A 15,158-nucleotide genomic window follows, 5' to 3' on the forward strand; every position below is an offset into this window, starting at 1 on the left:
GCGATATGGCCTACCCCGCCACTGCGTCCACCAGAAGGGCGCCGCTCGTTGAGATTGCAGACCTCCGCGTTCGGCCGGCCGGGGAAGAACCCCGTCCACCAGGAGGGCGCCGCTCGGTGAGATCGCTCATCTCCGCGCTCGGCTGGCCGGGGTGGAAACGGTGGGCCCCAGAGGGGGCAGGATTGCACGCATTAGTGCTGAGACCCGAGATCCGTTCTTCACTGCCAAATGCCCGTCCCACGTTGCTGCGCATGACGTCACGGTTAAGTACGTCACCCAGTTCGTACGCTTTGGAGCGCAGTCGTTAGGGTGTGACGTGGTTTACTGCGACACCATCGGCGCCTGACTGGGGCGCCAACCACGCAAACGCAGCGGCGGGCGAGTAAAGCCCGCCCAGTCTGAATGGAGGAGCGGCCGGCGAGCCCTGCCGGCTGTACAGTGTACACGCGTCGGTCGGCTGCGCCCGCGGCCCGAGGTCGCCGCGTGCAGACGCGCACGGCTGATCCGTATAAGGCGAGGCGCCGACCGCTGGCGGCCACAGCGCGGCGAGGCGACCGCGCCAGCGGCCAGCGGCGCCAGCGGGCCGAGCTGTGGCCGCCGTCGCCAGCGTCGTCGGCCGGGCCCCGAGATGCCGGCCTGACGGCGGGGTGGCCGGGAGCGACGGCCCCGCCGGCGCCGGCGGCAGGTGACGGCCGGCCAGCCCGCACGCCGGACTCCGTCACGGCTCGACTCACCGACGACCAAAGCCGTGCCGGCCGGCTGACGATCGATGACCTGTCAGCTCACGTCAGCTCGAAACGACCATATATCGTAACATCTTGCGATTGGGAACGCAAGAGGAAACGCCGCCGTACTCAATGACCCTTGCAGGATCGTGCGATTCAATCAACACCTACATCGACACGCACGCCATTTTTCGCACAACGAACGGAACCATGCTACGGGGTCACTTCTCCGCGGCGCTCCAAGGGTTGCCACACAATACAGTTATGTATAAACGTGCCAGCGATGCCAGAACGAGCCGCTACGGCACCGTCGTCACGTCTTCAGCGCCCTCCGAGTGATGGGAGCATGCATGCCCCGCCGGTCAAGGCTGCGCGCCCCTCCCCCTTCGAGCGGCCGCAACCACGAGACGGGCACAATCTGCTGAAGTCACGGGACCGGCAGCAGTCCCCGCCCCGTCACGGGCCCGAGCCGATGCCGCGCGGCCGCACCAAACCGGTACGGACATCGCTCATCCTGTCACGTCAACAGGTGGCCGTTGCCAGTTCCCTCATGGGTGACACGAGCGGGGATACACCACGGCTTAGCGCGCGGCGCGGGTGGGAGGAGTCCCGGGACCGGCCGCCGCCGCCGCCGAGCGGTCCCGCCACCGTTCCCGGGGCGCGACGACGGCTGGAGGTCGGGTGGCGGCCGCAGCGCGCCGGCCGCGTCTGCGAGCGCTGCCGGCCGTCGCGCTTCCACCGGCCACCGGTCCGGTTCCGCGGCGGACGGCCAGCTGCGGCGGCCCGCTGCACCGGCCGACGCCACACCGCGCCGCAACGCGACGGCAGCGACGGCGCGGCGGGAGAAGGGGTGTCCCGGCCGGGCTGCGGCGGACCCGCCGGCCGCCGCCCAGCGGCACAGCACGGCATCCGGAGCTGGCGCAGCGCGCGCTGTCCGGTCGGCCTGCTCACCTGGCGGAGAAGTCCCAGCTCGCAGTGCTCCGGGCGAGTCCAGCGCGCACCTCACCCCACAACCGCAACTCAAACCTGACGGCGCCGCAGCCGCGCTCCGCGCCGCTCCGCGCCGGTACGTTGACTTGCCCCGTTCACCGGCGCCGCGGAAAGAGCGGCAGAGTAACGGGACCGGCGCCCGGCCGGGCCCGCCCGGGCCGGCCGCGCTGATCGATGGCTGATCAGCCGTGCCGGCCGGAAACGGCCCAAACGGCCCAAACCCGCACAGACACGGACTGCTGGTTTGCACGCCCGAAATTGTACCTCGTACAGCAGAAATTTGCGGCCGGCAGGTAGCGCTAGGAAGCTGCCGGAAGCAAGTAAACACTCTTCTGCTTCCGAAAGACGATTGTAAAAGTGATTTTATTTACAAAATGAGGCGAATGCATAGCACAGTTTCCAAAACAATATAAAAGTGCAGACAGATTGGACCCGAAATGTCAATGCAACATTACGTATAAAATCACATCACTGGCACATGAAGTAAAATGTGATTAAATCATTGCACGTGAGGTAACGCTCCACACTTCTGTCCGGTCGGGGCTTGCTAGTGTTTGTTTTTGCCGTCGCCCGTGGCGTCCACACCTCGTGCGGCCTTCTTTTCCGCCTTGGCCACCTCGCTGAGGTGCGATGTCTCGCGCTTGACTACGGACAGCAGCGCCTGAGAGCTCTCCAGGATCTTCTGGTAGGCGTTCTCGGCCTCCTTAATGATGCGCGCGTACTCCCTACTGAGCTCCTGTTTGTGGCGAAGGCTGGCCGTAACGCGTTCCAGCTGCTCCTGTAACTGCGCCGCCTGCTGCTCCAGCTGCTGACGCTGACACTCCTCGCGCGCCGTCTCCTCGGCCAGCACCAGCTGGCGCCGCTTCAGCTCCTCCACCGTCTTCACCAGCTCGATGTTGAACGTCTGCAGCGCGGCGCCGTGCTGCGACATCTCTACAAAGAGAGGGCGGAGGCCAGGCTTCAGTGCGGGCGGCGTCGAAAACGCCGAGGGAAGAGTGGGTGTCCGTTCGGCGGCGGTGCGCACGGTCGGCAACGAGGATCTGGGAGGAGCCGTCAGAGGACGAGGAGACGCTCAGGATGCTCCCGGACTGGTGCTCGTCACATGCAGGACGTGGCGGCGGCGGAGTTGCGGTGAATGTCAGGTTATTCCGCAGTCAATGTCTGACAATGCTGTATCCTTGTGCATGATTCCGTTCAGATTGTTTTTGCTGCTGATCATGCCGCGGGTTTCAGGGACGTGTATGTGGCCAAGATGCAGCCATGTACATGGTGAAAGCTTTCAGAATGCATAGGTTACAATTTATGCTGTTTTGGCTGCTCTAGCTGAACAATGTCATGGTACTACTATTATTATCACCTCAAAAGTGACTCATAATAAAATTACATGACTGAGAGTCAAAGATGACAGGACATCATGACTTCATTAACCATGGAAAGCTTTATCATACATGCCTTCAAAAAGTAAATCTGATTTTCCCAAATGATTTGGACATAAAGTTCCTCTAGACAATTACAGCTGTGACCTGGGACATTGAAAATTTCATGAGCTAACTCATGAGCCAATCACCTGGGCATAATCATCATTTCTAGCAATATTGTGTGAACAAGCCATATGGCTAAAATTAAAATGGTAACATAAGAAGCCACAGTGGCCTGAGACAGATTTACAGATGATTTCAGTGTGTTAAAATGAATGGTGTACAACATAAGATATAGAACTTCTGCAAGATCAGGAATAAGTGTGTTATTGTCCTATCTGAACAGCAAGTATGATATTGTTGATCCTGATTGAGTTTGTCCAATCTCAGCCAGAAAACAGATGATGTTATATGGTACAGACCTATAGACATCCAACATTCCTACTTCTTTCACTAAAAATGAGTAAAAGATTGTCTGCTGCCTATAAAATCCAAGGACCGATCATATTTTTCATTTCAAATTGTCAGCTGTGAGCTTAAATTGCTGTCACAATAATACTGTATCCAGAATTTGATTCAATTTGCATTTTTGCAGCCTGGCCTTGATGTTGGCAATACAGCTGAAAATCTTATGGCCTTTGCACTGCTTGCACAACTAAAACACATTCACCACATAATCATATAAGCATGGAGTTGCCCATTTTACATGCTCAAACCTAAATGAGCATTTACCTAGGTCTCTAGCCAGTTATCCAGTGCTACTGGGCATGAAAACATAATAGTAAAGATAATCATGATTAGCCATCACAAACTATGACAAAATTATTAAAAACAGATATAAACTCATCTTTAAATCTTCAAAAAATGTACCGGAATAACAGAAAAGCTCTTAAAGCATGGTATTCAACACATATCTAATCACCCCAGGCCCAGATAAGGTGTTATAGATGTTGTTTATTAGTGTATTAAGGAGTCTTAAATGCACACCATTCAGACATGTGGGTTCTCTATCCGTGTTTTCTCTTGACCACATTTAAAGACCAGTAAGGGGTACAATAAAATTTTGGGTGGTAGATAAAGCATCACATATGTAGATATATATATATATATATACATATATATATATATATATATATATATATATATATATATATATATATATATACTATATATCCATATATTGTGATTGAAAATGTTTTGAGCAGCCACAGTGCTGCATCTCGGCCCTGGTACAAAGGTGTGGGATTTGGAAGTACACATCGCCTGAGGCTTTGAAGTCTCAACTGCATACACTTCAGGAACAGCACTTGGCACCACGCTGTGTGAAAATAATATCACAGCTTACCTGAGCTTTGGGCGGTCACTGTGGATGCGGGCAAGTGAAGATTATTTTTCTTTGATGGCGATTATAACTTATATTTACATTGACGGTATGTATCAAAGATACCTATAGATAGGCATACTTCACAGGAATGTGATTGTTCCGTTGAACATACGATCACGCAATTCAAACGAGCAGCGCGACCTACACCCTGACGCTAACCCACTGCCGGTGCGCGTTTGCTGGTCCAAAACAACCAATTTTGAGTGGTTATTTCTACCGTGCTAAAAAGACTTATTTGTACTAAATAACACGTTGAGGGTTACTTTAGCCAGTTTTGTGTCAATTTGTGGTAGTCATTCACATGGAAAATTAAACCTGTTTTTTTTCTCCTATTCTGACTATTTTTACTTGCTTTTGTGGTGGAAGAAGCTCTCTCCATCTCATACCGGACCCGTAGTATTTCTGGTACATTTCGTGGTCTAGTATTACCATACAAATTCTTGAACGTCTGTGGCGGAAATAGTGTGATTATGCTGACTACTAACGCACGGGCGAAGCGTAGCCCGCGGCGCCGAATATGAGATGTTGACATGTTGACTGCAGCAGTAGCGCAAGCAAGGGGGGGGGCATGTGCCCCTTCTCCCTTAGTTTTCGAGGGGTCCTTCGGGCCCTTTGGAACAAACGATTAACGGCCCGATTTGAGGGCCTGACTGGCCCGAAAGGCACGCCGGTGGTCGCACTCAGGGGCCCCGGCCCGCAGAGCTGGGCACTCAAATGCCGGTCAGATGGCCCTGTGCGCTGATCAGGTGCCCCCTGAGTCGATAAGGACCTATATGTTTGTCAGACACCACCAGTAACGCAAAGTCGCCTCCGAGGCGGCGCGGGTCTGAGGGCCCATTTCCCTGACAGGAACGAAGCCAAAACCAGCGATTTGCATAAGTCGGGGCCCAGCGTCTGTCAGGGCCCCCCAGCCACTAAAAGGGGTCCTGTGTTGGCAAGGGGCCTCGAGTCGGCCAGAGGTAGTGCTCGTGGAGGTCCGAAAAGCTTAGAGAGCCCACCGGGTCCGACGATCAAGGGCCTGATTGGAGGGTCTAAGGGCACGAGGGGCCGCTCGGAGTCTTCTTTGGGGGCCTGGGCCCGGCTCGGGGAGACTGGCCTTGAAATAAAATTCAGAGAGTCCTTAGCGCCGATCGGGGACCCCTGAGTCGATATGGGTCTATATGTCGGTCAGGCACCACCAGTGCCGCGCAGTCGCCTCTGTGCTGGTATGGGCATGGGGCCTCACTTTCCAAGCAGCGCCAAAGCCAGGGCCAGTGATTTATATTTGTCAGGGCCCTGTTTCTGTCAGGAGTCCACAGCGCCTAACAGAGGGCCCTGTGCTCACAAGGGCCCCGGGCTGGCCAAGGGAAGTGCTCGATGAGGCCCGAAGTAGGAACCGCGCGGCCAACCAGAACTGACGATCAAAGGCCCAGTTGGGGGCATAAGGGCCCGGAGGACTGGCTGTAGGTCAAGTAAATAATCGTGTCCCGTAGGGTCGTGACCTGAAATAACAGTCAGTGGTCCTCTTGCAAAGTTTGAGGTGGTACACTGTCGGACAGTCGGGCGTCAACCGAGTAAAATAGAAACCAAAATACCACCGGTGTATTGTACTCTCAGCTGACGGCCCTTTACCAGTGTCATCAAATGCATACATTCGCAACCTTTGACTTTGGTCGCCAGTATTTTTCGGGCCACTGTATCCATCAATCACTACAAATGCATGCCGGCCACCGTTAGCTCTGCCCTGTCAAATAATGATCTGAGCAGAAAATATTATTTCTGCCGACGTGTCCGGGCAAAAAGTTGGCCCGCAGTTTGTCGAGCACCTTGATGTGGGCTGCTAAATAACGACCTGCACATTTACAAAATTTTAAAAAGCCTCGCGTCATACATCCGAATCGACTATATGGCAAACTTCAAAATGAAGGCATGGAAAAATGACATCTAAAATGGCGAACGGCTAAATTGCGAACTGCAACATGACAGCATGTATAAAAGCTTTCACGTCGAATTAGTGAACGGTAAAATGGCGAAGAGCTTAATGACCTCGTTTGAATAAAATGTTGGCACGGGTGTTTATTTAGAGTACCGGTGGTGCAGTCTATTCTACTAGGGGTACATAAGGTATGAAGGTACTAATGGTGTAGTGGTTAAGCTGCAAGTCTGAGAAACCGGAGGTACGGGGTTCGTTTCCCCATGGAAATATCTGCTGATCTGTAAGGGACGTCAGCAATCGATCGTAAAGCGACCAGTGTCACGTTTTTCCCAATCGCCTGCCCCTTACCCTTTCTGCCAGGGTAAGGGCAAGCGACACCATCTGGTCTCAGCAGCTGAGTGCGTCGCAAATCCCGACGGTGATAGGCGCATGCGCCGTCTGCGAACCGCCCACGCTACCCAACACTTGCTGATCTGGAAGGGACATCAGCAATCGAGCGTAAAGCGACCAATGTCACGTTTTTCCAAATCGATCTTGAAAGCAACACGCTGTCACCCAGACCGAGTGAGGGGTAAACGTAAAAATTGTCATAGCCCGAGACGTGACCCATCGCAATTTTTCAGATTTCGTCGAGAAAACCCAGCTCGTTCGTCAGCCTGCCGCTGGCTATGACTAGGCGGCGCAGTCGCGTATTTCTGCTGAGGGTCCTTCGCGCAGCAAAAATATTCCGCAGGCACGCGGCAGCGCGCTCGGCAGCCGAGGGCGTAACAACACGGGGCAGAACTGATGCGGCTGAGACAACAGCATAAGGTCGTACTGCCACACAGATGCTTTCCGCACACCTGGACACACGTGTGTTCAGGTGTGCAGAAGGCCATGCGCTGTGAAACGGAAGGGATACATTTTACAATTGTCACGTGAATCGCCTGATACGTTAATAGCGGTTTGAGTCTTGCCCCCGGACCGCCAGGTTTGGTATGCGGTAGTCTGTATTGCAGCCTATCTCGAGACTGCTGTGGAATTGCTGTTAAGCCAGGTTTTTGAGTCGCCGGACGTCACTGAACGGCTTTATTGGAATCTGGATGAACACCGCGCAATGTCAAAACCCCAATGGCATCTAGGGTCTTTCTGCACCCCAGTCACGATCGCCTGGGTATCAAAAGTATTCCTCCTTTGGAACATTTGTAGCACCATGGATACTGCTATCCCCCCCCCCCCCCCCCCTATAAGCGCGGAGCACTATGGTTGGCCGTGATCGGTTTCAATAAAAACGCATTAAGTTGACGTCATTCACTTAATTGAGCGACGTCACAGGTGACACTAAGAATCATCGAAATATGATGGCGTTCAAGGCCGCATGGCACCCACAAGAATGGTTGAATGGCTTTCACCTTTCGCACGCTTCTACACAAGAACATATTTGCAAGACAAATGATGCACAAGGCACATGCCAATACACAGAACAGTACTGTCACGATTCCGCCACCTCCCTTTCTCACTATGGCGCACTTGCATGTAATTTGAGCATTGTCGTATGGCTCGAGCTGTTCTGCCTGTCAGCAGTGTTCCCAAGAAGACGATTCTAATAAAAATTCCGAGTGTCGAGATGCACTTTTGCAATAACAATGTTGGATAATAATGATTGATGACGTGGAATAGTTATATTGCGTACCGTCCGCTGTGGTCCTTGCAAAAATATTCAACCGTACCATTAAACACTAGTATCCCACATGAGTGCCCTTAGACCTCCCTCAGACCTGCAGTGTCCGCAGACCTCCTCACGTAACCATTTTAACTTAGATACCTCATATCAGAAAATGTCGCTGGTATTCGTATCATGTCAGTGGCCTTAGTTGACATTTCAGAGGTATAAACGCCCCAAAACCATCGGAATTATTTTGATATCTGAATGTATAATAGATGTTAAGTGCTACCCTACGCGCCACACTCCTCAAAGCGACACGTTGGTCAGGGTTATTTTAGGCCATTGATCTTCCCGTACTTTCACGAAGTCAAAATAGGTAATTTTGTGACGTCCTTGCGATCCAAAAACTCAAAATGAGACTGTAACACTCCTTAAGGCAAGTTGTCCGGTAAAAATTGTTTTATTTTGACCTTTATCTGACCTTCACGTTTGGCCCAAGGTCAATGGAATGAAACCTAATTGTTATCACAAATGTGTCATCTAAGCAACCATCCAAAAGTTGTATGACTGCCCACATTCCATTGACACGTCATGTTGAACGATTCCCTAAGAATTGCCTTCACTGACGCCAATGGCCTGAGTTCTCTGATTATGACTTATCAGTGGCCTAACCTGACTTGACCTGCTTGCAGGTCAGTGACCATACGAGATGCGTCTAATTCCAATGTAGAAAGATCGGTTATTCAATTGCTGGCAGATGAACGAAGTTTGACGTGACCATGCCGCACCGGTCCGAAATTATTCTGGAAACAACCTCAGGAGGGGACAAATTGACTCCCCCGCCTGAGTGCCTGCTAACCTAACTCATCTTTGCACACATTTTAGAGCGCGTGCTGAGTGGCATGGAAAAACGGCATGTGACGGCACTGGGAGGACGGAGAAGCGAGCCGTGGCCTGAGAGAGCCTCACCAGTGCTGATGGAGACGGGGCCATTTACTCCCGACAGCCAGGGATATTTACGAGCTCTGCATAAAGAAAATGGACAACAGTATCTGATCCTTTATTACCAAAAGTTCAGGGGTCGCGGCCATGATCGAGGAACTTGATGCACGATTCGCTACAGTCAAGACAATTTGAGGCGCACAAAAACACCACCGGTTTGTTCCAATAGAAGCAGGGCAGCTGCCCAATAGCCATGCATCAGCTGTTCAGCGACCATGGCCAAGTCGTTTGGGTGATTCGGAAAAAAAACGGGGACTAATTTAAAGACACTGGAGAAGGGGCTAAATTATGATTTATGTTCACAAGGATGCATGGGATATAAAAAGGTCTCGGGTAAAACCCATCCTGCTTTATATGGGTACTTAACTGCCGTTTGTCAACCCATACCGAAGTAGTATGGTGGCCTCTGTCCTTGGTTTTTAGAGGGCTTTTCGCGGGTTCAATACCCTTAAAAACGCATGTATTTTCTCAAGCATTTGCCTCTAAGAACATGTACGATGACGGCCTTCTCCGGAAGTGCCTTCACTGACAGTCTGCGTGCTCTGACTGAGGGCACACGGCACATCTGATGTAACAACAACGTACGCAAAGCAGAAATACAGCATAACACGACTTGTGTGTGATCGTAAGCCTGCATTGACAGAATATATGGCGCGCTTCCTGCACTACGTCTACTCACGAAACGGAAAGTAATATATGAATATATATGTACATATATATATATATATATATATATATATATATATATATATATATATATGTATGTATGTATGTATGTATGTATGTATACAGATGTATATAATTTCATCTGTATACGTATCTATAATGTATATAATTCCAGTTCCCGTTCCAATATTGGCAGGCATTTCACAAACTGCATTTAATGTAATTTTGTTTGATGTCAAAGAAATCAACTTAAAATCAAGTGCGTGGACACGACGCCACGAATTGAGACCACAGCTGGTTGGAGTAACTGGCATCCACCTGGCATACACTTACCGTGCTGAAACCAGCAGAGGCTTCAAGCAGCTCGTATGGTTAAAGACTCCATAAACGGATTCCATCCCAGAATGAAAACCATTTTCGAAGTGACAACTCGGAGATTAATCATGTAACTACATGACGCCATATCAGCTGGCAGTGGCAGCCCCGAGCGACTTTGATTTGGTAGCCCACCGACAGCTTTCCGTTACGCTTAAGTGGCGCTGGATGACTGGCAAGCTATCCGAATGGACTTTAAATGGCCGCCGATCGCCGCGGCCGCCAGGTGGCGACCGGCGGCGACCCATCAGCCCAGCTCTCTGTGATCAGCGGGCTCCGCAGGAGTCGGCCGCGCACCGCTGCTCAACCTCGTCCCCGATAAAGGGATTTTTTTTAAAAAAATTATTCCGAATGGATTGCATGGGTGACTTCGGGGTCAGAGTATCCACTAAGCATAGCTTGTTGCGTGTACCCCGAACCCACCACCCAAGTCGTGCGGTCCAGTTCAACGGATAGTTTTGCCTCCGCCCTTTTGCCAGACAGGACTGCGGAGGTTTTTACGTGCCGCACAATACTGCGGCACGGCCGCAGTATATATATATATATATATATATATATATATATATATATATATATATATGCTAACTTTCCATTTTCTGGCTCACATAGTTGATACCTTATCTGGATACCGTGGTCACTGTTGGAACACAGAATGCAGAATGGACGTACCGCGTTGAAGACTGGAGACAGGCTGTGCATAATTCCGGAAACTCTGGCAAGGTTCTTTATCAGCAACAGGCTCACCCCACTAGTACAAAACAAGGGCCTGGGTTGACCCTCGTTGGCCAGTTGCCAGCTGACCTCTCCATGTCAGTCGGGTCAAACAATGCGCCCACTCTGGGACTCGTACCCAGTGCCTCTGGATTAAGAGCCCAGCATCTTTCCCCTAGACCACGGAGGCTACACGGGAATGTTCCACATTTGAAGATATTGAAACAAGCATGAGATATGATGACACAAGCATATGCTCCTCAACGCGCCGTGATTTGGTTACATTATCGCACCTTGCAAAATATTGATTGAGAGCCAATTGACGGCCGCTATATCGGGAAATCGTGCTCACGAACGCCAGACATAAATGCCTCGACAGTCATATTTGTGATCTATATATATATATATATATATATATATATATATATATATATATATATATATGCTAACTTTCCATTTTCTGGCTCACATAGTTGATACCTTATCTGGATACCGTGGTCACTGTTGGAACACAGAATGCAGAATGGACGTACCGCGTTGAAGACTGGAGACAGGCTGTGCATAATTCCGGAAACTCTGGCAAGGTTCTTTATCAGCAACAGGCTCACCCCACTAGTACAAAACATGACATGATCCGTAACGACTGAATGAGGGCTATTTCCATGCCATCCAGCAACACTAAAGAGCGTACGAGCACCAACGAAATTGGGTCGTTCTCGAGAGCAACGGATGACCACAGAAATTTAACTGCACATGGTGAAAGGCGCAACACCACGAAGACGATTTTACACGGCCCTGTCTCAAATTTTACTGAAAACTGGAACTGAGGACGGAGGCATAAGTTTCAGTTTTTCAGCTTTCCCTGCAAAACTCCTTTTAACGGAACGGCCCATTAGTTTTCCTGCAGCGCGGTAACTTGTCATTGTGAAAATGCCTTCACAACTCAAACAAAACTCAAGCAACCTAAATTTTGCCACGACTGCATGGTGTATTGCCGTTTTAAATACGTAGACCAAAACGCTGTCATAGTAGAGATGCCACTGTCACATGCTCTCCTCCCATTACGGCTAAGGCCACAACTTCGCAGGGTGGTTGCAGCTTTAACGTAAAATTATATGGTACCAAATGCGCCAATACCAATAGTATACCGCGTTATCCACACACCCAGCATGTACCAATGTCAATAGACTATGCCGTGCCATCCACACACTTAACCCAGAACGATTTTCGCCAGGCCCACCCTTTAATGCGGCATTTCTTCTTAAAATCATGGGGCTATGGGACCGCCCCCCCCAAGAAAAAAAATTCCTTTTGGTGAAGCGAGCTCAACATTTTGGTTCCAGAAAGAAGCTGTTCCAGCCCGTTAAATCCCGAACTACTGAAATATTGCCACTTGGGCGCGTGACCGTCGTCATCATGATGTCACGGACAAAAGGATGTACGCTGAATTTACCACTCCCACGCACTGCCTCCTATGGGATCCATAAGGAAGGCTGAAACCTTCCGAATCATTACAGCCTAAATGGAAAACTCCTGGGATTGATAGAGCGGCAAGATGAATCAGAAAGCACCTCGCAAACTTATACAAATTGAGCTGCACAGCGTAATGGCCGAGTGGTTAACGCCTTGGACTGCCACGTGGGGGTCCGGGTTTGAATCCCGGCTGCCGCAGCCCCTGGGCACCAGCACTGCCAGTACAGTCACTGGTGCTCCATCGAAACGGCGTGACGACGAGCGTCGCGTTCCATTACAACAAACCTGAGCAGCGACCGTCCAGTGTGTGCAGCCAGCTCAAGGCCGCTCCAGTATGATCCGAGCTTAAGTAAGCGCTAATATCCCCCATGCCACCCATGTTGCACTGGTCTGTAAATACCACATCAGAGATACTCCTCTGGTTACTTTCTGACGTTTGGTTAGCTCACAGCTCCCTGCTATTTGTGGGTTTTAGAGCAGATCGCTCAAACTCCCTGTCCGCGTTGCTCCCATCACCCGGGCGACGGTTCTCGGGCCGCTGCAGTCACCATGTCCGTCGAGCAGCTCCGCATGTGCGGCATCCCGCCATCGGTGGGCCCGCGCCGATCGGCGGCGGCTGGGACTGAGAGCGTCGCCCCACCGGCCGACCGGAGTCTGGAGGGTCGACTGGACGCGGCGGCGGCTCGTGCCGGCTGCTCCGGCGCTAGGTGGCGCACGTACCACGTAGGCGACACGGCATACCATCCCCTGGAACCTGACGGACGCACGTGGCGGAGCAGGTGCGCTCTAAATCCCAGCAGGGGCAACGGCGAGGAACAGCGCCGTCAGCGCGCCGGCGAACAAGATGACACTCGAGTACTCCTTTTTTTCTCGCTAGGTGGCAGCCATGATAGATCCGTGGGGGTCGGGAGGAGGCCAAGACACCCAGGTCCCTGCAAACCTGGCTTGTGTGGGCCGGGGGTTCAGGGGCCACTGCTTAACCCCCATGGAAATCAAGGTACCCAAGGCAGTGATTCTTTTGAGTTTCAAAGTACAAAGCCAAATGACCGCACTGTATGAGAAGAGCCAAAACGTTTATATTTGCCGGCACAGAAGTTCAGGCAGTACCAACAGCAGCGCAGGCAGGGGGGGGGGGGCACAGGAGCACGTGCTCCCGTTAGGCTCCGAGTGGCCCAAAGGACCGCTCAGAACCTACCATTAAGGGCCTGAAAGGTCGGTCGGAGGTCCCATTCAGGGGCCCCGGCCCGCAGGGCTGAGCACTCCAATGCCAGCCAGAGAGCCTTGCGTCCTGATCAGGAGCGCAATGAGTCAATAAGGGACTATATCTTGGTTAGATACTACCAGTAACACACAGACGGTCCTTTGGCGAGATGGAACTAAGGGCCCATTTTCCAAGCAGGTGCAAGGCAGGAGCCAGCGATTTGCGTTGTTTGGGGCCTAACAGAACCTAACAGGAGCCCTGCGTTGTCAAGGGGCCCGAGCCGGCCAGAGACAGTGTTCGAGGAGCCCCGAAGAGCCAGAGGGCCCACCAAGTCCGACGACCAAGGTCGCGATTGGAGAGTCTGAGGATATCAAGGGCTGGTGGGAGTCTTATTCAGGGGGCCCGGCCTGCGAAAATGAACCCTCAAATAACGGTCAGAGGGCCCTTTGCGTCGATCGGGGACCCGCTGAATCAATATAGCCCTATATGTCGGTCAGGCACCACCAGAAGCGCACAGCTGGCTCTGTATCGTACGGGCTGGAGGCTTCACCTCCCTATCAACTGTAAAGCCGGGGCCAGTGCATTACACTGATCGGGGGCCTTACATCTCCTAGGGGCCTACAGTTCTTAACAGAGGGTCCTGTGCTTGAAAGGGGCCCCGAGCCGACCAAGAAAAGTGCTCGCTAGGCCCCAAAGACGGGCCCGGACGGCACACCGAGACCGATAATCAAAAGTCCAGTCGGAGGGCATAAGGACCCGAAGGACTGGCGTAAGGTCACGTAAAGATTCGCGGCCCGTAAGGATAGGGACCTGCAATGCGCTACGCTCTGTCGTCATGGGTACGAGCGATGGGCCGCCGGTGGCCGCCCGCGCAAGCTCGGCTGGTGCTACTTAACGCCTGCGGAAGTTCAACTGCCGTGATATTCATTGAGAAGTATGCATTCGCCCACAAAACAGGACAGACGTGCTTGTTGCGGATGTGTAGATACTCATTGTGCTAAATTTTCGCAATGATGGTAGAAGATAAAAAGAGTCAAAACAGACAATTTTGTGTCTTATATAGCCAGTGACCACTGAGAACAGCGCGTCAGAGACAGTTACACGCGGAAAGGGTCGTTTGATCACTTCACAACAGTTTGTCCGCAGATAGCGATTGGAAATAATTTGCCCCGAATGCCTCCCGCAATGAAGCACAGGACATTGTTTTGCGCATGATGGGAAGGATAGGAGAAAGGATGCATGCTACCGAAATAGATTTAGATCCAAAAGTGATTGACGTAAATGGTATTGAACCAGCACATTTCCTTCAGCGTATGGAAAACTTTCCCGTCTCCGGAAGGACGGGCATAGTCTCTACGAGTGTTGTCGGAACGCGTGTTTTCCGTTGTCGTGAGTATCGTCATTAAAGTGCGGTCGAGCCGCGACAACGAGGCTGTTGGTGTCCTTTGCTTCTTGAAGTGCTCCTACCGTAGCAAATTATTTATACGACCAGAACGGTGGCATCCTGCTGGCCGGATTACAGTAGAGAGGGCTATTGCTTCCTGACTCGAAAAAAACAATCGAGAAATATATGATGAACGTAATTCGCATGTTTTACATTGTCTGGGGCGAAGAAAACGGAAGCCCATTACCATATATTGCTTTAAACTTTCT

At 51.6% G+C, this 15,158-nt stretch overlaps 2 protein-coding genes across 2 annotated transcripts in view; both read right to left on the minus strand.

The window, feature by feature from the left end:
- The window catches only part of LOC119091253 (spectrin beta chain, non-erythrocytic 1-like), an 85,805-nt gene extending 84,043 nt beyond the window's left edge, over nucleotides 1-1,762 (minus strand). Inside the window, 1 exon segment of the mRNA XM_037213921.1 lies at nucleotides 1,677-1,762. The gene's annotated coding sequence lies outside the window, so the exon portion shown is untranslated.
- Nucleotides 1,763-2,064: 302 nt separating this feature from the next.
- LOC119092084 (Sjoegren syndrome nuclear autoantigen 1 homolog) lies at nucleotides 2,065-4,690 on the minus strand. The gene is made up of 2 exons (XM_037215059.1): nucleotides 4,479-4,690; nucleotides 2,065-2,648 (listed from the first exon to the last, which is right to left on the minus strand). The coding sequence occupies exon 2, from the start codon at nucleotides 2,644-2,646 to the stop codon at nucleotides 2,263-2,265; it is 384 nt and encodes a 127-aa protein (XP_037070954.1). The 5' UTR covers nucleotides 2,647-2,648; nucleotides 4,479-4,690; the 3' UTR covers nucleotides 2,065-2,262.
- Nucleotides 4,691-15,158: the final 10,468 nt, after the last annotated feature.

The sequence above is a fragment of the Pollicipes pollicipes genome, unplaced genomic scaffold, assembly GCF_011947565.3.
Source record: "Pollicipes pollicipes isolate AB1234 unplaced genomic scaffold, Ppol_2.1 Scaffold_3447;HRSCAF=4054_pilon_pilon_pilon, whole genome shotgun sequence".
Lineage (NCBI taxonomy): Eukaryota > Metazoa > Arthropoda > Thecostraca > Pollicipedomorpha > Pollicipedidae > Pollicipes > Pollicipes pollicipes.

What these genes read in the sequence shown, in the direction of transcription:
- LOC119092084 (XM_037215059.1), bottom strand. Translation starts at nt 2,646, where the DNA reads ATGTCGCAGCACGGCGCCGCGCTGCAGACGTTCAACATCGAGCTGGTG.